The sequence below is a fragment of the Nelusetta ayraudi genome, unplaced genomic scaffold (genome assembly GCF_046127955.1).
Source record: "Nelusetta ayraudi isolate G7.1 ecotype Tasmania unplaced genomic scaffold, CSIRO-AGI_Nayr_v1 ptg000059l, whole genome shotgun sequence".
In the NCBI taxonomy this organism is placed as follows: Eukaryota; Metazoa; Chordata; class Actinopteri; order Tetraodontiformes; family Monacanthidae; genus Nelusetta; species Nelusetta ayraudi.
Genome location: NW_027466109.1, coordinates 1,197,742 through 1,225,064, shown reverse-complemented (window position 1 = coordinate 1,225,064; position 27,323 = coordinate 1,197,742). Strand labels below are relative to the sequence as shown.

Here is a 27,323-nt window from a genome sequence, read left to right as displayed (position 1 = left end):
TACCCAACTCCCCTGATTTTGACTGCGGGGCTTGTACCCCACAGCCCTGTCCTCTGCGTTTCTCTTTCCCCTTCAGAGACCTTCTCTTCCCACACCATGTTCTCTCTGCAACTCTGGCGTGGCCCACAGAGTGGTCTGCTGCTCTCATCACGACCCCTCATTCTCTTCCTCCTTTATCCGAACAATTTATACTCTTTGCCATGTACATCTTTGGGAGCCTAAACTCAAAAATATGCATTTGAGAAATGACGATGTTTTAAGTAACTGTGTCTGACAAATTTTTATTTCCTATTTTTCCCAGTATTTTTTTAACATTTGATTCCGGAAAAACCCGATCATGAGGGAAGAACAAGGAACATTCTTTTAAAAAAATTATAATAATAAAAAAAAAACATCACAATATTCATTGAAAAGGCAGTTATACATATTTTTAATGGGACGGTTGTGACAATTGTACTATTTTGACTTGTTGTCTTCTAAATTTAAAAAAAGAAAAACAAGCCTAAAATTGTGACTTATTCATCCACCTTACTCTTTTTGGACTCTGGTGAGGTACCGTTGGCCTGAGAAAAGTGTTCAGACATGGCAGCAAGCGCCCTGTAGCGGTGTGAAATCGTATTCTTTACTTCTTTGGGCAGTTCAGCATATCTGCAGACAAAAGGGAAATAGTGACCATGATTGCCTGGGGTTCAATAGTTAAAAATCTCAAGTTTGTTAGATGAACGGGCTCAGCAAAGTGGTAATTTGTTGCAAGAGCTGATCAGAAATTGTTCATGCGGTTGAAATCAACCACAACAGTAAACACGTGGTCCCGTGTCTCCCCCTTGTGGTCTTTGTGGAAATGTTCAAGCAGTCGTTTCTTACGTTTTGTCAAAACCCTCCGGCTGGAAACAAGGATCCCAACCAAAGTCTCGAGGCCCCCTTGGTTCCACAACGTGTCCCTAAAATATAATGGGACAAAATTATATAAATGAAATGGAAGAAACAGACACTACACATGAACCTAATGAGGTGTTTGAAGAAGTTTATTGACCTCGGTTTTCCCTCTGAAGAGCTGCACAGGCTCATCTCTGCCAGCAGAGTATGCAAAGGTGCAGAGAGCCCAGGCTGATTTATCTTCAAACCCAGCCAGAAGTTTGTACAAGCCTACAAAAACAAGTAAAGTTAATAAAGCTCAGCGATTACTCCCTTAAGTAAATAACACAATACAATCATCTAAATCATCAGTATCTGGACTATTTTCATACCTTCTGGCTTGAGTTTATCCAGGAACCATTTTCTGCAAACAGAATTTAAAAACTTTTATTATTACTGTCAATGAATGTAGAAATACAGACTGGTCGAATGGGAAATTGCTAGAACTGACATGTAAGGACCAGGAAGACCCCCCAGTGCTCTGAAACACAAACACGTATCCTCCACAATAACTGGTCCATCAATCTGAAGAAACAAAATAAGTCTTTTAACTCTCAGTAACTTGCATGTTATAAGTGCATGGTAGTGCGGTCACCGTACCTGCTGTGCAGCCTCCTTACACTTCTGTATGGAAATCTCATCTGGCTCTCCTTGGTATTCAGGTACTGTTTTAAAAAAAACAACACGCGAGGTATTATTACGTGATTTAACTTATTTTATTAGTGACCTCTTTTAATACTTACAGTCAATCTTTTTAGACACGAGCTTGTATGGAAACTTATCTCCCAGAATCTGAATGACCTTTTATATAAGATAAACACAAGAGATTTAACAGGAAATTCAACAGGGACGATTGATTTTACACATGAGACACGATGTTTCTGGTTTGTATTGCGGCTCATGGTCGCTGGCTATATTTAGCAAACACAGAAGCGAAAAGTGTTCAGTCGTAAATTAATGCGGTTAAATGGTTATCCAGAATAGCAATATTAAAACCAAACAGCAAGAGCGTTGGAACAACATTTTTCAAATGCTTCAAATGTTTACCTCTTACCTCTTCGAGTTTCTTTGCGTTTCCAGTCACGAATACCACAGATCTACCTGTCGGCACAGCCATGATGAATTTTATCCGGAGGGTTGACGCTGACGTACCAATGACTTCCGGCTGAGCAAAGACCAATCAAATACGAGCTGAAGGCCTCAGCAAGTCACAGGGCAATGTGTAGCCCCACCTTCGAAAGATAGACCAATTGGGGTGCTTTTCTTTTGCACCGGTGCGGCTAGCAATCCCGTCCGACACGAAAACAAGTACAAGTTGCCATGTGGAAAAGCCTGTAATATCAGGGAAAGCCGACTTCTTGTGAACTGAAACGTTTTTGGAGTGTTGCCGCCGAATATGAGCCTGTTGCCCCGAACTGCCGCTGACTTTAGCTCTGCGGAGTATTGGGAAAGGTTCTTCAAGAAGAGGGGGGAGAAATCTTTCGAGTGGTATGGAGACTACAACAAACTCTGCGGCGTGCTGCATAAATACATAAAAGTCCAACACAAGGTAGGAAATCTTGTTGAAATACGGGTATCTAAATTTAACGTTGTCGACACCGCAACGTGCTAATGATAATGTAACAGTGGATCAATTATGGACTCTGGTTTTCCTTGTTTTTTGGTAATTTCAATTCTGATCAAAACATGAACAAGTGTGAAGGCATAATAACTGATATTAATTGTTATTAAAAGGGTAAAGGCCTGCATGCACATGTATAACCCAGTTTATAACCCGTTTTTTTTGTTGTTTTTTTTCCTTTCTAACTAACTAACTAACTAAACATCTGTCTTTCAGGTGCTGGTAGTCGGTTGCGGCAACTCTGAGCTGAGCGAACAGCTTCATGACGTCGGCTACAAGCACCTGACTAACATCGACATCAGTGAGACTGTGGTGACCCACATGAACCAGAGAAATGCTGAACGCCGGCCAGGCCTCACCTTCCAGCAGGTGGATGCAACTAAAACTCCATACGAGGACGGCAGCTACCAGGCTGCCCTGGACAAAGGCACACTGGATGCCATGGCAGCGGAGGAAGATGGAGAGCTGGCCAGGAACATGCTCACTGAGGTAGGAAACCTCATTGACCACAGTGTTTGTTGAATGGAAGTCTGTTCCGTACACAGCAAGGTTGTTTTTTTTTTCCTTCTTTCCTATGTCTCTAGGTTGGCAGAGTGCTGTGTGTCGGCGGACGGTATGTCTGTGTGACGCTGGCTCAGGAGAGTGTGATCAAACTGGCTGTTGAGCACTTTGTGCAGCTGGGCTGGGCGGTCAGACTCCATTGCCTGCAGCAGGAGGGCGGCTCGGAAGAGGACTCCTTTGCGCTGCCAGTCTTCGTCCTGGTGTGCACGAAGTTTCGCCAGCCCATGCCTCAGCCAGTTCTGGAGATGTGTCTCGGCGAAGATGGAGCGCCCGCCCGTCTCTCGCAGGTGTCGGAGTTGCTGTCGGCCGTGAGGGAGCATCAGGCTTATTCTGTCTTGAAGAAGAGACTCCGCACTGACGCAGGCGCCGGCTCGGACATTTCGCTGACTCTGTGCCACGCCAAAAGTGGGCTTCCCAGATACACTCTCACAGTGCAAGACTGTCTCCCCAGTGCCAAAGTGCCAAGATCCAACCATTTTGCTATTTTTATAGGTGAGTGGTCACATTTTTATTATCATGCTTTTATTCCGCACCCTTTTTTAATTCATTTTTACTTTTATATGTTTTTCTCTCCTTGTCTTATCTTGATAGTACCGCAGGGTAGTGAGACATCCTGGCTTTACAGCTCCAGCGAGGGTCGAAAGCAGGTAGCAGGCAGTGCAAACTTTAAGCGCCTGATCATTGTTTCAATGCACAGAAATCAGGAATACACTGATTTGGAGGCTGTCCAATCAGAACTTTCACCTATGGTTATGGAACTGGCTCCACCGGGAATGCCGGCAAACCAGCGGGTAAACACACAAAAGTCTGTTTTCTATAAGTCTGTCGTTGACATCTCACGGCATAGTCACTGTATGTAGCAGCATACTCACTCTGCTTTGTGATCCTACTTAGGTGCCGTTCTTGACAGTTGGAGGTACCCTGGGTTGGAGAGAGGAAGTCAGTCGGGGTGTGAGTGAGCTGAGTGGGGAATACTGTGTGGAGAATGTTAAAGGAGAAGATGGTGAACTGTATCGGAGGCTCATCTTCCTGTCCAACGCTAACATCATCCAGTCAGAGTGCCATCTCATCTCTTCAAATCCAGGTCCGTTCTTTCTTCTTTTATTCTCTGCATTATTTTGTGGTTTGGTTTGTGGTCTTGAAGTGGAACCTGTGGAACACTCTGATAGGATGGTGCCTGAAAGTACAAGAAATTGGTTTTCATTTATATCTACCTTCATTCTTATGAAGGAATGTAAAAGTTGTGGAACACTGGCTACAATACCAAAGCTGCTTAGAAAGCTTACTTAAAGGTCAAGCGTGCAATATTTTGAGGTTTTGAAGAAGGAACAGCGACATCAAGTGGTCGCATTCCATTTGGAGAATCTTTCACTCTCCCTCCTCTCCCTGTGAACTACTGTGGCCTGCGCATCTATACCTGGAGACCTCGTCCAGATTCTTTTTCTTTGGTTTATTTGAAGATGCAAGCTATCAGCCTAATTATTGCGGTGCAAGATGACAGCTAACTGGGAGCACGACCCTTTCTATATTTTTGATATACTAAAACCATCTTAAGGGTAGGAAAATCAAATTGCATTTATTGTACTGGGATTATACACTTATACAATGTATTTATGGGCAGTATATTAAGCTTTCACCAATATGAAAGCTAGCTGGCTCTTTAACCGATGATCAGACGAAAAGATGGGGAACAAATACAAGAATATGAATAGCTGAAATATTAAAAAAAAAAAGAAAGAAAAAAAAGTAATTTCAGTAGGTAACATTGATCAATATTTGTGTGCCAGCAGCATCAAGTCACAAGAAGAAGAGCAAAAAGAAGACCAAACCAACAGCTGCTCCCACAGCCTCCACACAATCTTTGTCAGTGGACAGCAGCTCCCTCTGCTTCTCTTACCAAGAGGTCATGGTGGCTGGACTGTCGCTGCTAGGAGTGGACTCGCCGCAGAACAAAGGTCAGTTCATAAGTCAGCTGATAATTTGGCAGGATAAGTGAATTAAGAAAAAAATAATAATTATCACAGTGAGTGAGAGAGCTGACTGCCCTGTCTCCTCTCTCAGGGGGCCCTGTGTCAGTGCTCCTTGTGGGACTCGGCGGAGGAGGCCTGGCTCAGTTCCTGCGAGACTTTGTGCCCAGCGTCACCATTGAAGTGGTTGAGCTGGACCCAGTTGTGTTTGAAGTGGCGAAGGAGTGGTTCGGCTTCAGGCCGGACGACCGCTTGACAGTCACACTCGGCGACGGCCTCGATCGCATCAGTGTGCTGGAGAAAGAAGGTAGGCGGCGGAGGACACGGGCGCGACAGATCAGTCCTTCCAAGAAAGAAAGAAGAGGAAATGACTGTGATTGTGTTTATTTTTCTTTTCTTTCTACCGAAGGAAATCAGTCCTTTGACGTCATCATTTTTGATGTTGACAATAAAGACAGCACGGTCGGAATGAGCGGCCCTCCGGCTACGTTTGTAGAAACGGCATTCCTGCAGAAAGTCTGCAACCTTCTAACACCCAGAGGTACTGAGATGTTGACGATATTTACTTCCCACCAAAAGAGTTTATCATTTTTTAAATTGTTCATCAGTTTATTAGAAATAATTTTGAACCAATTTTTGTGCTCAATTTGTGCTTTTTGTCCACCCCTTCTCTCGCCACTGTTGAACCAGGTATATTCATACTCAACTTTGCTTGTCGGGACATGGCCCTGAGGGAAAGCGTGTTGGAGCGCGTGAAGGCATCGTTCCCCACCACCCTCTCCAAGAAGATCGAAGAGGATGTCAACGAAGTGCTGCTGTGCTCTCGCAGGGGACGGGAGAGGTCGGACGCCGCCAACGTCCCTCCGTCCCTGAACCAAGCAGCCAAGAGTCTGCAGAGCTCTCTGTGTTCAGACAGGACTGGAACCAGCAGCAGACCACAGTTAGATGTTGCAGACTTGCTGAGTGACCTCAGAGTGATTTGAAAGACATTTGTGACTCCAGGAGAATGAGGGTCAACCGCGTTTTTCAAGCTGGTTGAACATACATGTTAGTAAGAAATGAGAACCGGGAGTACTCACTTGTGTAAAAAAAAAAAAGAAAGAAAGAAAGAAAGAAAGAAAGAAAGGGGGGGAAGAGTCAACGTGTGCAATCAGAATTAAAGTATGTTTTATCTTTTTTTTTTTTAAAGTTTGAATTCTTGTACAAAAGTGGAATCAATGTGAGTCAATACAATTTTCCTCCATAATACTGCATTTAGCCCTCACTTTCTCTTTTGCTTTTATTCCAGATCTGCTTCAGGGCCTTTACGCCCTCACAGCTAAAGAATCCAGGCATGTTATTTACAGTAGATGAGTCTCCCACCATGTCTCTAGTTGCAGTGTTTTGTAGACCTGAGCCAGAGCCAGAGCCCTGCCCTCACTGCATGTTGGACTCTTTCCGTTTCTTGCCTGGGGGACTTTGTGAAATTAGTGCAAGAGGATTGAGCACTTTGTCATACTACTTCCAAAAAATCCCCACAATGTACTAAATTTGCAGAAGTCAAAGTCTTTTTATTACCACTTATTGCACAATTTAATTCAACCTCTGCTCTTGTTCATGATGTTTTATTCTGAAACGAGCCATATCATCATAGCTGGCACCCATTCATATCAACTTTATTAAATGAACAATGGAGATCAAAGTTTCTCAATGAAATTGGTGAATCTCGCGGCATGACTTTGATCTGGCATTACAGCGTTTATTGCATAAGTTGTTCAGGAAGTTGATGTGTTTCTGGCTGGAGCTGCCCTGTCGTGCAAGCCCCACTGCCGGCAATACTCATTTCTCGTTGCTGCCTGCTGCTGAACCTCAGATAAGGAGAAGCAGCAGGAGCTGCGGCGGGAGGAGGAACCCTTACCCTCCCCTTCCTGTAAACCACAGCTGAAAGTCTAACGCGCCTCAGGTGGGCTCGTTCGTCAAATTCAATCTTATTTTGAAAACCGGAAGTCGAAAGAGGCTCACCCACTTCTTCGCTAACTTCGCCAAGTTCGACGCAATTCAATAACTTCATCATAGTTTTTAGGGAGTCTCGTGGAAAAAAGGTATCGCTCGACTCTCCTTAACTCGGAACCCCTTGTTTTTTTTTAAACGGACTCGTTTTTTGTGTCAAAGTGGAAGTGGTACCGGAACCGTCGCTGCCCCTCCATGGTCTCAGCAGCGGTTAAGTAGCGCCAAGTCTGGGGGGCGGCGGTTTAACAGACTTCATAGGGGGGGAAGAAAAGGAGTTACGGGAGACGGTTGCCTTGACACGATGGTGAAGACGTGAAGGACGGGTTGACTCGCGGCAGAGGTTCGGGTAGGACTTGCTGCGATGGGCAACCGAGGGATGGAGGAGCTGATCCCGCTGGTCAATAGCCTGCAGGACGCCCTGAGCAGCGCCGGGGAGAGCTGCAGCCTCCAGCTGCCGCAGATCGCTGTGGTGGGCGAGCAGAGCGCCGGGAAGAGCTCCGTCCTGGAGAGCTTTGTGGGCAGGTAAGAAAACCCTCGACATAAAACCGTTACGGGAGCAGGACAGACACGGTCACCCAGTATGTAAGGATGGAATCCCCGCTAGCTTTATAAAATTATGCCAGAGTATTCAGAAAATGATCTTCCTTTACCAGTTTTATAGTATGTGTCTTGTCTTTTGAGCACCTTAGAAGTGAGAAAAGTCCGTCCTTTCCACCGTTTGCTTTGCCACTTTTCAAAAGTCCTGTGCTGAAACTAAGACTGGCTCTTTGTAAGGTCATAAAGGGCACTGATGCCACTCCCACATGAGTGACCACACCCCAGGCAGGTGTATGTCCCACCTTTTCCCCATGGTTTTAACCCTGCCGCAAACACGTGAAAGGTCAAATGAACCATCAGTTTTAACAGGAAGCTGAAACCCAGAGTTTCTGCAGGTGGTTATAAACAGAGGGTTAAACGGGTCTGTTTCGCATAGAGTTTATTGGACTATAAGTTGTACGAGGCTCCTCCCCCGAGATCTCAAAATGCGTGTCGTATGCGACCCTTTAATAGTTTTAGACTCTGGGTTTTCTGCAACGGTAAAAGTTTGTGACTACAGCTGTGATCCAAAGTGGTAGCTCAGCATACTGGGATCTGTGTTCCCTCTGATCTCCAAGCAGAGCTTCGGGCGAGCATTTTGAACCAATCACAACCCCCTCACGCGTGTCCCCGGGTCTCCACCCCAGAACTTGTGACAGTCTGAAGTGGTTGAATGCTGGAGGTGCCGCGGTTCTGTGTGACGGTAGCCAGAGTGCGCAGCCATATCTGGGAGTGTGAGAGCGGGGGGGGGAGGGCACTAGCATTGTTTTTGTTGATCCTACACATTTTTTGCCTTGTCTTTTTGTGTTTTTTGTGTTTGTGTGTCCTCTCACTGTGGGCAGAGGTGAAGGAGGTTTTATGAGGTGAAATTGGTGGCTTGTTTTGACAAATCATAAATGGAGGTTTCAGCGGCCGTTCGATGGAGTGACCACATCCTGTCACAGAAGAATGCTCGTCTCAAGACAGTGGCACTCTGTTGGCCTTGAGTGTATTGTCCACTGCAGCCCGACTGCCTGTTCACAACAGGCAGTTGCACTGCGGCTTTCAAATGGCGCTCGACTCTGTGTTTTGACAGCTCTTTTTTTCCGGGAGTGAACCAGACTTTTTTTGACACAGTATCAGAAGCGGATGCAGCGAAACAAACTTCCTGAATCTGGCTTTAATAGGAAGCGTGAGGATTTGTTTTATCCTGTTCATTGGGGTTTTGTCCGTCTCCGATCCCAACCCTAAACTCATTTTAGCCATTTTTATATTGGTCAAAGATGTCACTGTTTTTCTGAGTTTTATTTTTAGCTGAACTCACCGATCTTCTGAGAGGAAATCCTAGAAACTCACTGGCTCTTTGGGCTCTGGACACTTTTAAAAGATTGCACACTGCCGTAGTGTGTACATGCTCCAGACCAAAGATGCAAGTTCGCCTGACAATACAGGGAAGTCGTGCGTCTGTTTGTGTGTGTGCGTGCATGCGTGTGTATCCTTCTCCAAATTCGCTTCTTCCTCTGCAACAGAGACTTCCTTCCGCGAGGAACAGGAATCGTCACCCGCAGGCCTCTTATCATCCAACTGGTGAATGATAGAAGTGGTAGGTAGGACACACCCATATATGTATGTATACCCACAGTGCCACATGCTGACTGTTCTTGAGCCCGTACCGAAAACTGCCACCAGATGGCAGTAGGAGAGTTTAATCTCAACAATCTTGACACGTTCCAGACAGCTAAAAAAAAGAAAAAAAAAGAAATTGAAAACAAAATACATTTCCGCGTCATATGATTAAATCCATAAATTCAAATTCGTAAGTATTGTTGACTGATGTTTGTCTGATAGTTTTGTTAATTTTTTTGTTTGTTTGTTTGTTTGGTTGCTGCTGTTTGATTTATTTCATCTCAAGAAGCAACGTCTTTAACACATTCCTTTGCACGAAAACAAGTCTAATCTTAAAATTAAAGACCACTCCCTCACTTATGCTATATGAAGATAACAGATAATTGTCAACACTGTGAAGTCAGACTCAGGCGACGTCTTCCAAACCACGGAACTGCTCTGGAGTTTCACCGACTGAAAGAATTCCACCCAGCGGAATATTAAAAAAAAAAAAAGAAAAACCCAAACATTTATTTTAATTTTTTTTTTATTTTTAGAAACAACAGAATAATTTGACTCGCAATAGCAACTACTCACCACCAAGTTTTTAGCCAAAACATTCCCTGTAGCCTCCTTTTCCTAAACGGTTCTCCTCTGAGTTGAAAACCTTGGTGCTGTTGTTGCTCATGCACTGCGCTGTATCACGGTCTGTCTGCTCACCGTCTCTTTTAGTTTGCTTACGTGCGGCGACCTCTGGGCGCAAATAAACACTGGGGCGCTGCCAACGTGCATGTGTGTCCAGCTCAGAGGCGACTGTGGATATTTTAGCTAAAAACGCAGCGCAAGTGTTGCCCGCCTAAGATACATCAGGTTGCCAGGTCTTCTGAAGACGCAAATGGCATCCTACAAGCATGAAATATGAAGACAGACAAGTGTGTCTTGATATTTTTTCATTTCTATGATCTGCTTTTACATTGGAGCATCAGTGGGGTGGAAGCCTTCCAGTCTATAAACAACATAGGTTGTGAGTAGTGAATGTATGATGTATTCATTTTCAAGAAACCGTCCCTAAAAATAGCAAAAGTGCATCCATTTTTATTTCTTTCTTTATTTTTAGCTTTGGGGCCAACAACAGCCCGCATCTTAATTCCCATCTGTCCGTCCTCTCAGAATATGGAGAATTTCTCCACTCTCGGGGAGAGAGGTTCACAGACTTCAACGAGATCTGCAGGGAGATCGTCAGAGAGACAAACAGACTCACCGGCTCTAACAAAGGCCTCTCTGCCGTGCCCATGCACCTGAAGATTCACTCACCAAATGGTAACGGCTGACTGCATATTTGTCGCGTGTGTCCAGACGTCTTCCTTCTCTTTCAAACACTCGTGTGCGTTTGTGTGTGCTGGCCAGTGCTGAACCTCACCCTGGTGGACCTGCCGGGCATCACCAAGCTGCCCGTCGGCGACCAGCCCAAAGACATCGAGTACCAAATCCGGGACATGATCATGCAGTATGTGTGCAACGAAAACTGCCTCATCTTGGCCGTCATGCCGGCCACCAGTGACCTCACCAACTCCGACGCCCTTCAGCTGGCCAAAAACGTCGACCCTCAAGGTGAGGCACTGGTGTGCGTGTGGTGCGTGTGTGTGTATAGATGGAATTGTGATTTTTTTTAAATTCTGAGCACTGATAATAACTTTTAGGCCTGCGAACCATCGGCGTCCTCACCAAACTGGACCTGATGGACGCAGGGACCAACGCCAGAGAAATACTGGAGAACAAGTTGCTCCCCCTACGTCGAGGTGTGTTGCTCGACTCTTTGTGCTCTTGTTTGGGTGCCGTTTGAGCCAGCTGGATGTCACACACTCACGCCACATACAGTTAAAGACTTCTTCGAGAAAGCTGACGTCAGAGTTGCATCACTTTTCAGTAACCAGATGTTCAGCCTAGTTCATCTCAGTCGCTCACTCCTTCCCTCACTTTATTTCTGTCAAACTTCCTTTTATTTTCCATCTCTCTGAGTTTTTTTTTTTTTTTTAAGATGTAAAATAATTGTAATGACGAGTCCTATTTTAAAATTTAGATCCAATGATAAATTAAAAGCCTTAGTCAACAATGTTAAGAGCATCCTGCTTGTTTCTCAGCAGAACAAAATAGAACAATGAGAGGTCACACAGTGTTTGTGGCGTAACCCAGACAAACACAAAAACGTGGGGGGTGGCAAAAGAAAGAGTGCTTGAGGAAGGAAGAAGTGATGATCACAGGAAAAAGAGAAGATATATAAGAGAAGAGCCAAAAAAAATGACAATAAAGGAGGTAAAAGAAGGAGCATGTTAAACAAACAAGAAAATAACTTTATAAAGAAACAATAACTAAAGAATAAGGGTGGAGCCACAGCTGTGAGGCGCTATTATTCTGTTTATTCTAAAGCTCGGTTTGTGAGATTTAGCAGCATATTGTAACAAACGGTGACGTTAATAATGTCTGTTTTCTCTTGATGTCCCACTTGATCAGTAGACTGCTTTCAATATCACCAATTGGGCCAGTCTTTAAAACATTCACACTTCAACACTAAACATTTCCCTTTTAGACAAAATTAAAAAAATAAATAAATTGGGGGTGGAGCTTAAAAGATTGAAATAACTTGTTAAGTGACACCAGTATCCGGAATATAAAAATGACGGAACGTTCCAATGTGTTTTAAATCCGTCCTCCATAATGTAGTGTGGGATTGTATATATGTGTGTGTGTGTGTGTGTAGCCAGGGAAGTATTCTCCAGTGACAGTGTGTGTGTTCAGACTGTGTAGAGCAGCGCCAGGTGCCGGATCCTTCATGCTTCTCCAGTGCTGCTAATGCATTAGCCACGGAGGGCCACTGACACACACACACACACACACACACACACACACACACTAGCAGCAGCAGCATTAGACATGGAGCCTGATGCTGTTACGTCGGCTGCAGGGGTAAATAGGGGATTTGGCCCCGGAAGCATTTCAAACATATTGCTTCCCCATCTTTTGACAATTTGGGTGTCTGGAGGTCAGAGGTCACCTGACGTCCCTAAATCTCCTTAATTCTTGCACTGTTTTTTTTCTCGCCAGGTTACGTTGGGGTGGTCAACCGCAGTCAGAGGGACATCGATGGGAGGAAGGACGTTAGAGCGGCTCTACTTGCTGAGCAGAGCTTCTTCCAAAACCACCCGGCCTACAGACACATGGCAGAAAGAATGGGCACCCCGTATTTGCAGAGAATTCTCAACCAGGTGACGGTCAACCAGGAAGAGGTCATCTCATTGTGTTGAAACTAACTGTAGGTTTAGGTTTTTCATTGTTCTGTTTTTCTCACTGTTGTTGCTTTTTTAAACAGCAACTGACGAACCACATTCGGGACAAGCTGCCGGCCTTTTGCAGTCAGTTGCAGAGCCAGCTGCTGGCCCTGAATAAAGAGGCTGAGGAGTACAGGCAGTACAGTCCGGACGGGCGCACACACAGGACCAAGACCCTGATACAGTCAGTCAGTCAGCCGATACATTGTACACGTGTAACCCATTCAAATGTCCCTAAGAACGATCCACGCATCGGCGTCTCCGTGGATGCGTCGCCCCCTGTCTGCCAGGTCGGTGCTGCACTTGGCTGGAGACTTTGGGAAGCTGATCGAGGGCTTCGGGGACAACATCGACACCGTCAGTCTGTCTGGGGGCGCCAAGATCAACCAGATCTTCCACGAGGTTTTCCCTTTTGAACTCACCAAGGTGCGCACCCTCTTCCACAAGCGCGCTCCAGCACCACAGTGTGGTGCAGCGCTGATGAAGTAGCCTTGGTTTTTGTTTTTCTTGTTTTATGAAGGGCAGCTGTGGCTCAGTTGGTAGTAGAGTGGGTCTCGAATTGATGATGGAAGGGTTGGCGGTTCAAATCCAGGCTCCAACTGTCCACGTGTTTGAAGTGTCCTTGGGCAAGACACTGAACCCTAAATTGCTCCCAATAGGGCTTGGCAGCGCCTTGCACAGCAGCAGCCACCCATTGGTGTATGAGTGTGAGTGAATGGGAGGCCACTGTTAAGTGCTTTGGGGTGCTGGAAAGCACTATATAAGTGCGTGTTTTGTTTTGTTTTTTTATTTCCCCAGGTGGAGTCGGATGAGAAGAAGCTGCGGCAGGAGATCAGCTTCGCCATCAGGAACATTCACGGTATCAGGTGCAGTGTTGTCGTGTCCTCTTTGCGCGTGTGCTTCTTTTTGTTTGTTGGGTTTTTTTGGCCCTGCAGTGGAGTGCTTATTGTGGCGTTGTCATTTGTCCTTGTCTGCCTGCAGGAGGGGCCTGTTCACCCCCGACATGGCTTTTGAGACCATCGTGAGGAAGCAGATTTCCAAGTTGAAGGCGCCGTGCGTCAAGTTTGTCGACATGGTCACCCAGCAGCTGATGAACACGGTGTACCAGTGTGTGAACAAGGTATCAGTGCGGAGCCCCTTCGCTGTCGTCAAGTCCGTTTTGCGCTGAACCTTTTTTTCGTTCTTCCCCTCTGCAGCTCAGATCCTTCCCTGCACTGCAGGAGCAAACGGAGAAGATTGTAGCGACTAAAATTCAGCAACAAGAGCGGAAATGCAAAGACCAGGTTCCTTCACACTCACACAGCCGGACACAAACCTGTGAGTCGTCGACTTCTGCCTCCTGCTCGGCTTCACGTGTGTCATTCGCTCTGTGCAGGTCCTGTTGTTCCTCGACGTGCAGCTCGCCTACATCAATACCAAGCACGAGGATTTCATCGGCATGAGGTGACTTACTGAGTGACCTCGCGACTTTGAAAACACTACGATGACAGTCACGCAGTGGCGATGATGTCATACTCTTTCTTTCTGCCATTTTCTGTTAGTTTCCTGCCGTCTAGCAACCAGAACGGCAGGAGGGTCGTTGCCGGGGTCGTCGGAAACCAGGTGAGAGCATTGCTGGAATCATTTATTCCCATGGATGCATGTAAATGGATCTTAAGATATGAAAGGGACACCCAAAGCTGAAAAGTTGCCCATTAGCTCCTCGCCAGTCTTTTCCATTAACCTGACGGTTCAAAACGACACCGACTTTCAGACAATTTGGCTTTTGTTGATATACTGTAACAGTCTCTCCCTTGCGTTTGATCACACTTGGAATGTAAACCCCAGATCTGTAGTGAGAAATGTTTCCTCCCACCCCATCGATGTGACTCTACGTCCCTCCCTCTCTCCTCAGGGTGTGGCCCCTTTGTCAAGGCTCACAGTAGGAGTCCAGTCTTTTTAAAGCCTCCTTCACTTTTTGCCGTGGCTGAAAGTCTTCCTGCCTCTTGCTTCCGACTGTCCCAGATGTTTTTGATTCGGGTCGGCTCTTCTCCCTGTTCCTCCGCTGAAATTTCTTGGTGCACCGCTGCACAATCTGTGTTGCTGAAATGCTTTCTGAGAAACTTTCTGAGCTTTTTCAACCACTTCTCTCCCCTCTCGCCCTAAGCGGTGTTGAGCTCCATCGCTCCATCACACGTGTCCGAGCTCTGTGCTGTGGCTGTCTTGCAGATCATCCGCAAGGGCTGGCTGACCATCAGCAACATTGGCTTCATGAAGGGCGGAGCCAGGAAGTACTGGTTCATCCTGACGACGCAGACTTTGTCCTGGTTCAAGGACGATTCGGTGAGACGCTCACACTCAAAAAGGGCGTGCGGTATCATGTCAGATTTATGCTAAATACGTTGGGATGAATCGGAGGCGGAAAAAATGAGAAGACACAACACACAACGGTCCGTCCATGTCAACACATCTTTATTCAAATGAAGAAAAAACAACTTGAGCTAATGAAACTGGCAGTAAACAAAGTAGGCAGGTCTGTTTCTGCTGCTTTATTGATGGACACGGTCGTCAGCGTTCTTCATTAAGACGAGCCGCAGCGGCGGGGGGAGAAAAAAGGGGTTGAGGGGGTCCTCCTCTTGCGATGTCAGTGGGGCTGCCATCTGTCTGCCTGTCTGTGCCTGCTGTACAGGAGCAGAAGGTCTGCACAGCAAGTGTAGACAGGCAGACACACCACAACACTCTCATCCTGTCGTCCCGGCGCGGTCTGATGTCACGGGAAGGGGCAGAGCGCAGGAAGTGATATCAGACGGAGGGGAAACACATGGCGGATTTTTTTTCTTCCTCTTCTTCTTCAAACCTTCTAAAAAAAAGTTAGAATCTGTCTGGGTGGAAACCTGATTATTTGCTCACAACCGTAGTGTAGTGACGCCAGGGTGACCTTTGACCTCGTGAGAAGCGCGACGAAACAGAACACCTTGAACATCCTGTTTTAGGATGTGTGCGGAAAAAAACCCAAAACATTTCTCTGTTCTTTTTCTTTTCCGCCACCTGGATCTGGAAGTGAGGCGCGCTGTTTCCCCCATTCTTTTCCTCAAACACCCCCCTATACGCACACACATACACACACACACATACACCTCGCCCCCCCCCCCCCCCCCCCCCCTGTTCTTCCTCTTTTGGGAGTTGAGGCATTCGGAGCAGCTCACTTTGACACAGCTGGAGCTGCCCCAAGCCAAACCTTCCCAAAAAAAAAAGAACAAATTACAAACACATGCATGTGCGCGCACACACACACGCACTCACACGCATGGTGGTAGGAGACTTGTGTGTCGAGCGCGCCGAGTCGCACTGTAAACAGGCCGGTATGCAAATAGCGGGAAAAAAAAACATACAGCAGGACGGCCGGTCGGACGCACGGCCACTTCTCCAGATAAACAGCACGCCGCTTGAACACGGTGTTCCCAGACGCGGCCCCCAGGCATGCGTATTATATACACACAGTGTTATAGGTTTACAGATCAGCTCACACACACACAAACGCAGGCGTCGCACATCTGCCGCAAATTACGCCGGGCCGGGCCGAGCGGTCAGCTGTCAGCCACGTCGGAGCGACGGAGGAAGTTGCATCCCGGTCGACTCTCTTTATCAGCTTCATCGCCCGTGTTTGTTTGGGAGGCCCGAGTGCCGCGCCGCTCACCCGTCGCTATCGCGGAGATCCCATCGGACGGAGCGCGCCGTCACCTCTCCGCCCTCCGTCGCCTCTCTTTCCTCCCCTCCCCCCACCCCCGTATTCCCTCCTTTCTTTCCCTCCGTCTCCTGCCCGCCTCCGCCTCCTCCTCCTCCTCCTCCCCCTCCTCCTCTGGCTCTCTGTGGTTGCCAGTCTCCCTGGGACTATGCACATTCCAAGCTGGAAAATCTGAAGCTTTGTCCAAACACCAGCTTCCAAGATCTGCCCAGAGAAATCCCACATGGCCGTCTCCACACTGCAGACCTCCCCCCATCTTCTGACTCACCCCATCAGCCCCCCTCAGCCCCACCTCCCCTGCTCCAACTCCTCCGCTGCCCTTCTCTGAAATGCCCCCCAATCCCCTAAAACCACACACACACAGAGGGACACACACACACTCTAAGTTCATCCCTACATCCACGATTCCTCGACTGTCCAGCCTTCTAGCGTCTCCGAGGCCGTAGGTTTCTGCTCGCCCCGCCACAATATTTACCCTCCCACTGACCTCAAGCGCAACAGTTCAGAGTTTAATCTCCACGGCACATTGAGCAGACGTACATTCCTTCACCCCTCCGCTGCCAGGGCGATTTGAAGAAAAACAGATGGCTCCGTGCCTATATGCGCAATCTACACTCGCCCCCGCGCGCATGTGTGTGTGTGTGTGTGTGTGTGTGCGTGCATGCATGTTCGTGCATGTGTGCGTGGGTGTGGATCTGGATGTGTAGGTGTGCGAGAGGCCTACTCTAAATCTCCCATCAGTCAATGGAACAAGAGGAGCCCAAGATTTAGCAGCACAGCATCTCTGATGTCAGACGCTACACACGCACGCACACACACACACACACACACACACACACACACACACACACAGACGGCAAACTTTTCTGCTGCTCTGACCACTGGGAACACGGCTTACACTGGCATGCGCGCGCACACACACACTGTCAAATGTGCATCTTGTCTATGCTTGCTATCGTAGGAAGAATTAACATGTCACTGCCTCACATGTACAAATGTAAAGGAGATATCTAACAGTACGCAAAAGTAATTCACTTCAGTGGCCGGCTGAAAACTTTTAAGTCGCCGTTTTACCCTAAGATGACAGGTTGCTGGCGGGGCAACGCATGCATTTTGCTTTTCGAAACGCTAAAACAGAAGAACAAATCAGCAGCAGCGTTATTTGTCAAGACAAAGCTGTGCGGGCGTGTGCGAGCAGGACGCAGTAGCAGCGGCCGAGCCGGTTGGAGATGAGCTCCGGCGGCTTCTTTCCTTTTTTTCCCCTCTTTTTTTCCCCATCCATCTCGCCGCTGAAGCGCTTCCTTGCACTGTCTAACCAATGTGCAGACTACTGTACACCAGTAAGATCCTGAACAGGTAGTCTGAACACTGGGATGACGGAGCAGGACCCTCCTCCTCCTCCTCCTCCTCCTCCTCCTCCTTGTCTCAGGGTTAGGCCGCTCCTGGCGGCCCGGCTAGCAGGTTCCGGCGGCGGCGGCGGACGAGTTTCCCGCCCGCTCCCCTCATCCGTCCTCTCTTCACCTCCTCTTCTCCGTCCCGTCCCGTCCCGTCAACGGCCTGTTGCCAAGTTTTGCGGACGAGACGTCCACCTCGGCCGCCGTCCCTGCCCGACTGCGGCGCCTCCCGGAGTCCCGCCGTAGTATCCAGTCTTGACGTGGCACATTGACTCATTCAGCTCGGGGGGGATCTGCCCGTTGACTCGGTCGAAGGCGTAAAAGAAAATTTCGGGGAGTGAGCGAAGGAGAGGGTGAGGGAGAGGGAGGGAGAGGGAGAGAGAGAGAGAGTTGGGGAGGAACTTAGCAGCCATATATGGGTTGATGGGACCCACGGGAGCTGGGCTGCAGTTTCTCCTCGCCGTCTCTCCTGCTCGCTCCTCCAAGCCTTCCCTCCTCTCCAGCTCCATCCAGCCGGGGATCCACCTCGCCCGTCCCCCTCCGTCCGCCTCTGTCCCTCCTCTTCCTCCTCATCCCTACTTTCTATTTCTACTCCATCGGAGAGCGCGCGCGCACGACGCTCCCGCCAGTCTCTCCTCCCCGCTCCCCTCCGCTTCCAAAGCGATCCCAGATGTTGCTGCGCGAGCGCCAATCGCGTTCTGTCATTTTTTTTTTCTCCCTCTCTCTTTTTTTCTCTCTCTCTCGGTTCGGCCTCTGTTACAGGAAGTGGGCCCCTTTGGAAAAAGGAAAGAGGAATGAAGGAAAAGAGTCAGTGGGTTCAGGGCAGTGGCGGGAGAGGGAAGGCCAGAAAGTAGCAACCAGGACGGGCCCATCTCCCGACATGCGCGTGCAACCCCTTACACACACACACACACACACACACACACACATACACACACACACACACACACACACACACACACACGCAGACTGCAAACCTTGTCTGCTACTCTCTCCTGCCTCTTCATCTTGTTCTTCCTCTTCTTTCTCCTCCTCCTCCACTGATGGTTCTTTATCTCTGTCGCCGCCGCTGCTGCCAACCTCTCTGGAAGGTTAGAGCGAAGGAGCCTGCTGGGGAACAGGGATGAAGGGGGGGGGAGGGCTCCTCTTTCGGAGAAATGTGTTAGAGCTCGAGTCTGAGTAATGACTTTCACATGTGGGCCCGGCCGTCTCTCCCTCTTTTCTCTCTCTCCCCCCCCATTCTTCTTTCCTCCACCCTTCCCCCCCCCTCCCCGTCCGTCGCCGTCTGCTTCTCCTCACCGACCCGCACGCCCCCCCCCCTCCCCCTTCATCCCGGCTCCCGCTCCTGCAACTGTTTGCTGTCATTCACGGGTCCTCGGCCGTTGATGAGAGACTTTGGACTTGTGGCATCGCCGTCTCTCCTCCTCCTCCTCCTCCTCCTCCTCCGCCATCCCTCCCCCCCTCCCCTCCCCCCTTGTCGCCGTTCGCTGCTCGTTAGCCGAAAAGACCAAGCCCAGCGCCGGCCTTGGACTGGCCGAGGCATCATTCGATACGTTCCACCTCCGCTCGCCTCCTCGCATATTTTTCCCCCCTCGACGGTTCAAGTGTCTCAAACCTCCTCCTCTGGGTTGCAAAAGTATTTACTACGAGACAAGTTACTATTTTCTTTGCTCGAAAACAACTCCTCCATCCCCCCGTCACCCTCCCCGGCCGAACTTCTCCTCTCCGTCTGTACTTTTGCTTGGCCATTAATGCCTCTCGCGGCCTGCTTCTCCCCCTCTGCGATGTCATATATTACCCTGCATTCCTCCGTCAAGGCTTATCTGCGTGCGTTTCTGTCTCCGTGCAGGAGAAGGAGAAGAGTTACATGCTCCCTCTGGACAACCTGAAGCTGCGGGATGTGCAGAAGGGCTTCCTCTCCAGCAAGTTCGCCTTTGCTCTCTTCAACACAGAGTCCAGGTTTGTGCGTGCGTGCGTGCGTGCGTGCGCTTGCGTGCATGTGCATGAGTCAGAAAAAGGGAGTTGCGCTCTTGACGCTTGCGTGCTGGTGTTTCGGAGATACGGAGGATAAAAGGTGAACGGGCTGGAGGAGAGAAGGGAGAAGATGTCAGTGTGCTTCTCTGCCCTTCGGTTCACCTTTCCTCAACTCACGCGGGTATATACCCAGCGGGTCCAGTCGGTGATTCTGTCTCCCTTGCCAGGGAGTTGAGCGCGGGCCTTTGTTAGGTTTCATGTTTGTGTGAAACAGATTGAGAAAGACAGAGAGACAAAGAGCAGAGGGACGACAGAGAGGGAGAATGTGTTTAGGAGTTGGCGGTGGCCCAGAGCCTGGCTGCATGATTGTACAAGAGCATGTGGGCCTTGTTTATAATTCTGCGCTATGATGCTCTCAGACGCACAAACGTCGTGCGAGTGCGTGTGTGTGTGTGCGTGCGTGTGTGCGCGCGTGCGTCGACCGCAGCATACCGACGGCAGGCTCATTAAGCGGCTAATCAGAGCCAGAGCGCTTGGATCAGAGATGCGGCTGCGCTTGTTTGGAAAGAATTGCTCGACTCGCCACAAAGGAAAGAAGAATTGGACGGGCCGAGGAGAGAGAGAGAGAGAGAGAGAGCGAAATAGGGAGAGAGAGAGCGAGAGAGAGAGAGAGAGAAACACCAGCCAGGAATGTGTCAAAAGTCCGTCCTATGGCGCCCCCTCCTTCTCCTTCTCCACCTTCTCCCCCTCCTTCCTGCAGCCTCACGCTTCCTGCATCTGCGTTAGCATGTCCGCGAGCGTGTATGTGCGTCGGACAGTCGGCCGGTAATAAAAAAAAAACACATCTGGGGAGATTCCTGAAAAAGAACTCACAGTCGTCGAACCCGGGGCCGAGGAGGACGGCGTCCAAGTGGACAAATTTAAGAATAAAAGAGACCCGAGTGATGTATCAGCATCAAGAATATGTTCAATGTGTGTGTGTGTGTGTGTGAGAAAACGATCTGAGGGTAATAGCTGTGTAGTACAGTCATCGTTGGCCCGGCTCCCCAGCTGTTGGCCACCACGCCCTGACTTATGAAGTTCAACCATCCCAACACATCCACACCAGCACCACCAGCACCACCTCCGCCGCCGCCGCCACTGCTGCAAGCCGCCGGCCCGTTTACATGACTTTTCCTGGTCCCCACCAACCCGCCGCACTTCTGCTGGTTCCCTCCCATTTGCACGTTCACTGACGGTTTTGCGCACATTCGTGGGTCGCTTTCCTGTGTTTTTCTTTGAGTGCGAGACGGAAACGGCCGAGTGGAGGCAGCGACGAGCGAGTGATTAAAACGAACTGAGGGGGGAAAAAAAGGTTCTCAACAGATGGGCCACAGATTGCTCCAGATTCTTCAGCTTGCTCCTTCGCTGTGGAGTCGCAGCCGCGCTGCCTCCAAAGCAAAAGGAATTGTGAACTAATGCTGAGGGGAATTGTGCGGATTAGGCACGGTGGTCGGTGTGAGATCCGGGCAGCGTGATGAAAAAAAAGTCTCGGTTTTGAGGTTTTATGAGTTCAGCTTTAAAATGTGTTTCTTTTGAATCTGATAAAAAAATAAATAAAAAAAATATTAATTTTTTTTCCCCAGCAAATGCAATCAGTGTCACCTGTGAACGACCTATAGATTGTCTGGAACATTTAGTCAACATAAACAGTATGTTTGGTGGAAAGTGATGGAAAATAAATAATAGGACGGCGTAGCTTTCCCCACATTCCTGAACTTTCCTGGGTTGCAGCTCGACGCCGCAGGAACGCTGCGACCGAAAATATTAGCGGTTATGAAACAGCGACTTTTCCAAACTGCGGCAAACTTTGAAAACCAGTGTCCGTCCCGTGACTGGTGTGGACGAACGGGGGAAAAAAAGAAGGATCATGAGCTGGTTAATAAACAATGGAGAAAGGAGATGGTTTAGATAAGAGGGTGTAGTGGAGTAGAGACTTCCCTCCACTGTCAACAGACCGAGAAGTAAAACTGTGTTGTGCTTTTGTCTCGCTGACCTTTGTCCAAATTTAGGGACAGAGTTCTCCGACCTGTTGTGCACTTAAAAAAAAAAAAAAATTGAATCAAGCACCTGTATTTAGTTTGTTTTTTCCTCAACTTAAGCTCATTCTCCAATCTGTGAATAACGTTGGTTTGGATCCAAGACTCCTGCTGCCGAAGTGTTTATGGAGTAAACCACAAACTGCCCGCTAAGTCTTTGCCATCGATTGTTAAAATCAATTTCAGACTTTTTGTAGAGGCAGATAGCTTGAAAGGCTGCACGTCGATCGCAAGCCCCCTCCGTAAATCAGCGAGGAGCCTGGCGGAGTGTCAGTGTTTGCTTTTGCGCAAGTCTTCGTCGATCTTCGTTCATAAATTACACACAAAAGGCTCCAACACCAAGAAATTTGCAGCTTGTTGTTATAGTTTTAAAACAGCTTGAAACGCATTGGTTTTATATTGCGTTTAAATGATTGAAATAACTTTAGACTGCAGGAATCGTGACTTTAAAAAGAAAATTCAGGGGGAAAAAAATGAATGAACGTGATGTATGATTGGTGTAAAACTCGTGCAAATGCACACAGCTCATTGCGTGATAATAGCTTGTTGATAAAAGTGCCAAATATTTATTGCTTTAAAATTCAAAGATGATTGGAAAGAAGGTCAGTCAGTGTTTACAACTTCTGAACTTTGACTGATACTGTGCAAACAGTGCTGCAGTTGTGCATCGGTTCCAGTTTGACAGAATCTTCACCACGTTTTTCCTTTTTCTCCATTTTGTCTGTCTACTTTGTTGTTTTTTGTTCCTTGCACATTTCTACATTGCCAAAACCGAAAAACGCTCCCACGGGTCAGACTTTGGAAAAAAAAAAAAAAAATTGTCTGGAGCGTCTGCAATTTCTCAAAGTCTGTCGCCGGGGTCTTCCCCTCCACTCGAGGTGTCCGCCGCCGCGCCGCTTTCCTCTCCGGCTACCAGATCTGATCTGTACGAGCCGCAGCACTGCTAAGGATTATGGGCAGGCAGAGGCTGGTGGTAACCGTAGACCCCGGTTCCCACGGCTCTGCCTTACTGCGGCTGGGAAGGAGCGCGAAACTCTGAGGCCGTCACATGTGCAGTGGCGTCTCAGAAAAAAAAAAAAGAGATAACTTTACAGCCTCTTTATAATCAAGCGAGTAGATATATTGCTATGGATGCGACGGCTGACTGCGGTGACGCCTGACGCTCTCCCCCTGCGTCTTTTGCAGGAACATCTACAAGAACTACCGCAGCCTGGCCTTGGCCTGCGAGAGTCCGGAGGAGCTGGACGGCTGGAGGGAGTCTCTGCTGCACGCCGGCGTCTACCCCGAGCACGTCACCGTCAGTGCCTCGACACCTCCGCACCTGCCCGCCTGCCTGCCACCCCCTGCACCTTTAGCTTCTGCTCACTCACTTAGCAGCGCAAAACTGCCTTTCTGCCTTCTCCCCCCTTCATCCCCTTCGTCCCCCTCCCTCCCTCCGCCCCCCTGCCTCTCGTTCTCCGCGCCGCCAAAACCCGAAAAGTCCCCCACCCCTTCCATCTCGCTCTGTCGTTGGCTCCTCAGCGCAGCATTCTTGGCCCATTATGTCACACCAGTGTGTGTGTGTGTGTGTGTGTGTGTGTGTGTGTGTGTGTGTGTGTGTGTGTGTGTGTCTGCGCTCAAGTCTGTTTCTAATCAGCAGTTCCTAGTCCTCGCCCCCCACCCCCCCTTTTTTCTGTTCCTACTCAGCCCCCCCACCCCACCCTCTCTTTCTATACTGCGCTCCCAGCGCGTTCCTGTCGCTGCGGCTCCGCACTTCTTGTCACAAGCATTAAGTAGATGCACTGGGCTGATGACTTTCACTTCGCTCATCTGGGTTTTTTTTTTTTTTATCGCATGGGAATCGGCCAGCTGCGCCACTTGGGCGGTCAATTCCAGCACGTAATGTTCTACGGTTTTAAGAAGAAAAAAAAAGAAAAGAAATATATAAATAAAATAAATAAACATTTGAGCATCCAACTGTGAGGACGGCCTGAACAATATTTGCTCATGTGACCCAGGTGGACGGGCAGGGAAACGGCGCCGCCGACAGCCACTCAGACCCACTGTTGGAGCGCCAGGTGCAAACCATTCGCAGCCTGGTCGACTCCTACATGGGCATCATCTATAAGAGCGTCAAGGACTTAATGCCCAAGACTGTGACGCACCTCATGATCAACAGTGTGAGTCGCCCAGGATCGGGTTCCGAAGGTCGTTGGTGCCAAACCCCGGCTTTGCCGCCGTTTTCCGATGGCAGTTTTGCGTTTCGAAGCCAGAGGAGAGAAGTTTGCAATTTAATTCTGGTGTGGCTAAAACAGTCCGTTTTGGAAGATGGCCCTTTGTGACATCATGAAGGGAACCCTCCCAGGTTAATGACTGCACGCCAGGCCGGATGATGCACACATTAGGAGGGGTCTTGAGCGGGAGGCTGTAAACAGGGGATTCTGGAGATTTTCTTTTTAGTTATTCATCATACAAAACTGCTCCACTGAGGTCCAGGATGAAAAATAAAGATTTAAAAGAATGGGTGTACATAATATGAAACCTTTGATATATATACATTGACATTACATCAGTCCTGGCACATGACGAAGCACCATGTAAACCCTCCCCACACCCTACCAATCTGAGCACACGCCAGCTAGACTGTGCAGAACAAGATGATTTCAGCCACCCTGGCAGGAGTCAGTGCGAAGCCTCGATCCCAAATGCGACCGAACAAAGGCGAAGCTGGATGGGCCACAGCTGTTTACGATCCCGTCTCTGTGCGCAGGTGAAGGAGTTCATCAGCTCGGAGCTCCTGGCTCAGCTCTGCGCTCTGGGAGATTGCTCCGAGCTGATGGATGAGTCACCGGAGCAGCAGCAGCATCGCAAGCAAGTCCTCCGCAAGCACGCCGCTCTCAAGGAGGCCCTCGCCATCGTCTCCAACCTCTCCACCTCCGCCTGCTCCACCGCCCGGCCCCCGCCCGTCGACTCCGCCCTCTCGCAGACACCCAGGTAGAGAGACGTGCATGCGGCGACGGGTTTTTTTTCTTCTTTTGTTTTTTGCGTGGCTGCTTGCATGCAGGAGAAGCACGTGTGTCTGCCTCTTTCCCATCACTTAACGTCCTCTCCTTCACCCAGCTTTTCACTCCCTGCAAAGTCAATGGTCAGGACCAAGTCAGCGTACTATGGCCACGCCCCCGCCGTTGCAAAAGTGACCAGTGCACTCAACCAGCCCGCATCTAGAGAGTGACAATGCCCTCTGGCAGCTCGCCCGCTCACCCTAGTGTGCACAGCAGACCAATGTGCTGAGGTTAGTCAGAAAACCCACAACTACAGCTTCATATCCGACCGGTCTGGATATTCTGAACTGTTACTATGATAGTTGACCCAAATGTGATTTATTTTTATTTTATTTTTTTTGTCTTTTTTACCCTATTTACTTTTAGCTACTGTGCATATTCAGACTCTGGTGGCATTTACCATCCTATGATAGTAGTCATAATATAGTAATAACAATAATACTAATAATGATGATGATAACTTATTTTTACTATCATCATCAATACACTACATTCTTTAACAAAGTGGTGAAGAGAGCTAAGAAGAGTTTAACTGAATCAAAGGTACAGTCCACTCAAAAATGATATAATAGGGCTGTTGCAATATTGTTTATATTGCAGTTTCACTGTGACGAGGGTCTCTGTGGGCCTGTGATTGGTCTTCTAGGCAAAAAGTGTAATGCTTTTTCAGCTGCTTTTGCAGAGGGTTAGGGTTACCCATCACGCATTAAAAGGTTTCATTGTTATTAGATAAACACTGGCATAACTTTATATCCAGGTCGTTGACTTTTGGAAATAAATAAAAATATGAAGTATTGCAAAGTATTCTAGCGTGGTTATGGAGGAATTGCAGGGTATACCGTGAGGTCGAGTTATAGCTACACCCCTGGCCCGTGCACAGTCTGGAGGCGCTACAGAGGTACTTGGGCACAGGGCGTTGTTATTTGAGCTGGGTGGGGGTCTGCAGCAAAAATGTGTTTCTGATATTCTAACTAGCATCAGGCCCGGACGGCATGCAGGACTCCTTCAGCGGCTGCTTTACTACGGTGCTCTGTCAGGTTGTCATCACTCTGTTCTTTGTCTTGCCCTGTTCCCATCCTCTTCCCTAGCACGCATTGGCCGGCATTTTTCACATTGCCTCATGCAAGAACTGTTATTTTTCATTCTGTTCTCTCCACCGCCTTTTTTTCACCCTTGTTCATTTCTTCACTTCTCCTCTTTCACTGGTTCCTCCCCTGTTTTTGGCTTGTCTCTCCCTTTTTCTCTCTGCCCCATTTCCTTTGTGCTCTCCAATGGTTCTTTAGGTTCTTTCCCAGCACGTACAGCCTCCCGCTTTTCTTTCCATCCAAGCTTGCATCTCTTTTCCTTACCTCATTTTTCTCCCTCCGATACATATACAGTTCATTAGGTTTGGAAGAGGTTCTTTTGTACATTTTACCTCAATATTCACTTTCAACATGAAAATGTTTGTATGGATTGAAAACCAGAATGTATGATAGTTTGTTTTCTAGAAATAACAAAAATATACATTTATATATTAAAAAAAAACAGAAACATGTTCATGGGAAATTCTGAACTCAGCCATAGTGGATAAACATCTGAATTACGTTCACTTCGTTGCTCATCACTAACATTACTCTCACTCCGCATCATGTTCTGTGGTCTTGTAATCCATTTGTGAGGTCTTCCATCTGTACAGAGTTTTCTGCCTAAAATATTACATCGGGTGACTAGTACACATTTAATTTTCTGAAATAAAAAACTAGGCTCTGTTTTATGTTATACGCCATATGGCTGGTCGTGCAGCTATTTTCTTTTGGGCTCAATTTTTGTTTTTGCTTAACTGAATCATCGAATGTATGAGTAGTAACATAATTCAGATTTTCCTTTTCTTTCTAGGAGGCATCCTCCGGCCGTCCCAAAGGTGAAATAACGCAGAACTTCATTACCCATGCACCCGAGCGATCCTTCCAGCTGCAGCTGACAGCTACCCAGAGACAGCCCAGAAACCTGTGCAATGTGTAATCCAGCTGAAGCCCCGTACTTTTCTGCTCTCCGTCTCCTCTGGGAGCTGCTGTCTGCAAAATTCACTCTTGCTATGAGCCTGTTTTGTACATATTATCGTTGGCCGTAAAGGCTGGAATGTACTTGACTATCTTCTGAAATGCATCAAGTGCTTTAACTCTGTAAATGCATGAAGCAAATACATTTTTTTTTATTTTACCAAAAGAGAATACAATACAGTTATTATCTATGAATAAATATTTTATTTTATATTTATTTTTTTTGTAAGGTCTGGTTCTTCATTCATTAACTGAGCCACTGAAATTACTTTTATATAATGTACAGCAGTATAACTTTGTATCATATGGAATTGTTTCCTACTTCCAAAATTTGTGTCACAGGAAAACATTGAAAATAACACCTCAGCCAGATGTTGTTGTTTTTTTAATGACATTCAGGGAATTACACTGTCACTAAATCTCTCATACTGTCAAAAGCTACTAAATTGTAGCTTAATTGTCAAAAAATGACAATTTAGCAGCTTGCAATGAGGTATCTCAGTCAGAAGTTTTGTGTTTCTGACTAACTGC

The 27,323-nt window shown here is 47.9% G+C and overlaps 3 protein-coding genes across 8 annotated transcripts; 2 read left to right on the top strand and 1 right to left on the bottom strand.

The window, feature by feature from the left end:
- Positions 1–406: 406 nt before the first annotated feature.
- On the bottom strand, positions 407–2,094 carry itpa (inosine triphosphatase (nucleoside triphosphate pyrophosphatase)). The gene is made up of 8 exons (XM_076039285.1): positions 1,970–2,094; positions 1,659–1,716; positions 1,516–1,580; positions 1,367–1,440; positions 1,248–1,279; positions 1,034–1,146; positions 865–941; positions 407–648 (listed from the first exon to the last, which is right to left on the bottom strand). The coding sequence occupies exons 1-8, from the start codon at positions 2,030–2,032 to the stop codon at positions 516–518; spliced, it is 615 nt and encodes a 204-aa protein (XP_075895400.1). The 5' UTR covers positions 2,033–2,094; the 3' UTR covers positions 407–515.
- A 47-nt stretch (positions 2,095–2,141) lies between these two features.
- mettl13 (methyltransferase 13, eEF1A lysine and N-terminal methyltransferase) lies at positions 2,142–6,169 on the top strand. Of its 2 annotated transcripts, none has more exons than XM_076039260.1 (9): positions 2,142–2,464; positions 2,753–3,025; positions 3,121–3,589; positions 3,689–3,888; positions 3,992–4,181; positions 4,885–5,052; positions 5,159–5,371; positions 5,474–5,605; positions 5,755–6,169. In XM_076039260.1, the coding sequence occupies exons 1-9, from the start codon at positions 2,312–2,314 to the stop codon at positions 6,045–6,047; spliced, it is 2,091 nt and encodes a 696-aa protein (XP_075895375.1). In that variant the 5' UTR covers positions 2,142–2,311; the 3' UTR covers positions 6,048–6,169. The 2 variants fall into 2 exon arrangements, with proteins under 2 accessions (XP_075895375.1, XP_075895377.1); XM_076039262.1 differs by having other exon boundaries at positions 2,154–2,464; positions 4,888–5,052.
- Positions 6,170–6,825: 656 nt separating this feature from the next.
- Positions 6,826–27,009, top strand: dnm3a (dynamin 3a). 5 transcript variants are annotated; one of them, XM_076039253.1, is made up of 21 exons: positions 6,827–7,575; positions 9,138–9,211; positions 10,384–10,533; positions 10,621–10,824; positions 10,914–11,012; positions 12,316–12,476; positions 12,581–12,723; positions 12,830–12,965; positions 13,338–13,405; positions 13,521–13,659; positions 13,736–13,822; positions 13,915–13,982; positions 14,081–14,141; positions 14,434–14,460; positions 14,748–14,861; positions 19,507–19,616; positions 22,895–23,006; positions 23,707–23,868; positions 24,459–24,682; positions 24,809–24,980; positions 26,629–26,766. In XM_076039253.1, the coding sequence occupies exons 1-20, from the start codon at positions 7,415–7,417 to the stop codon at positions 24,918–24,920; spliced, it is 2,412 nt and encodes an 803-aa protein (XP_075895368.1). In that variant the 5' UTR covers positions 6,827–7,414; the 3' UTR covers positions 24,921–24,980; positions 26,629–26,766. The 5 variants fall into 5 exon arrangements, with proteins under 5 accessions (XP_075895371.1, XP_075895372.1, XP_075895368.1 ...); XM_076039256.1 differs by lacking the exon at positions 23,707–23,868 and having other exon boundaries at positions 6,826–7,575; XM_076039255.1 differs by lacking the exon at positions 24,809–24,980 and having other exon boundaries at positions 26,629–27,009.
- Positions 27,010–27,323: the final 314 nt, after the last annotated feature.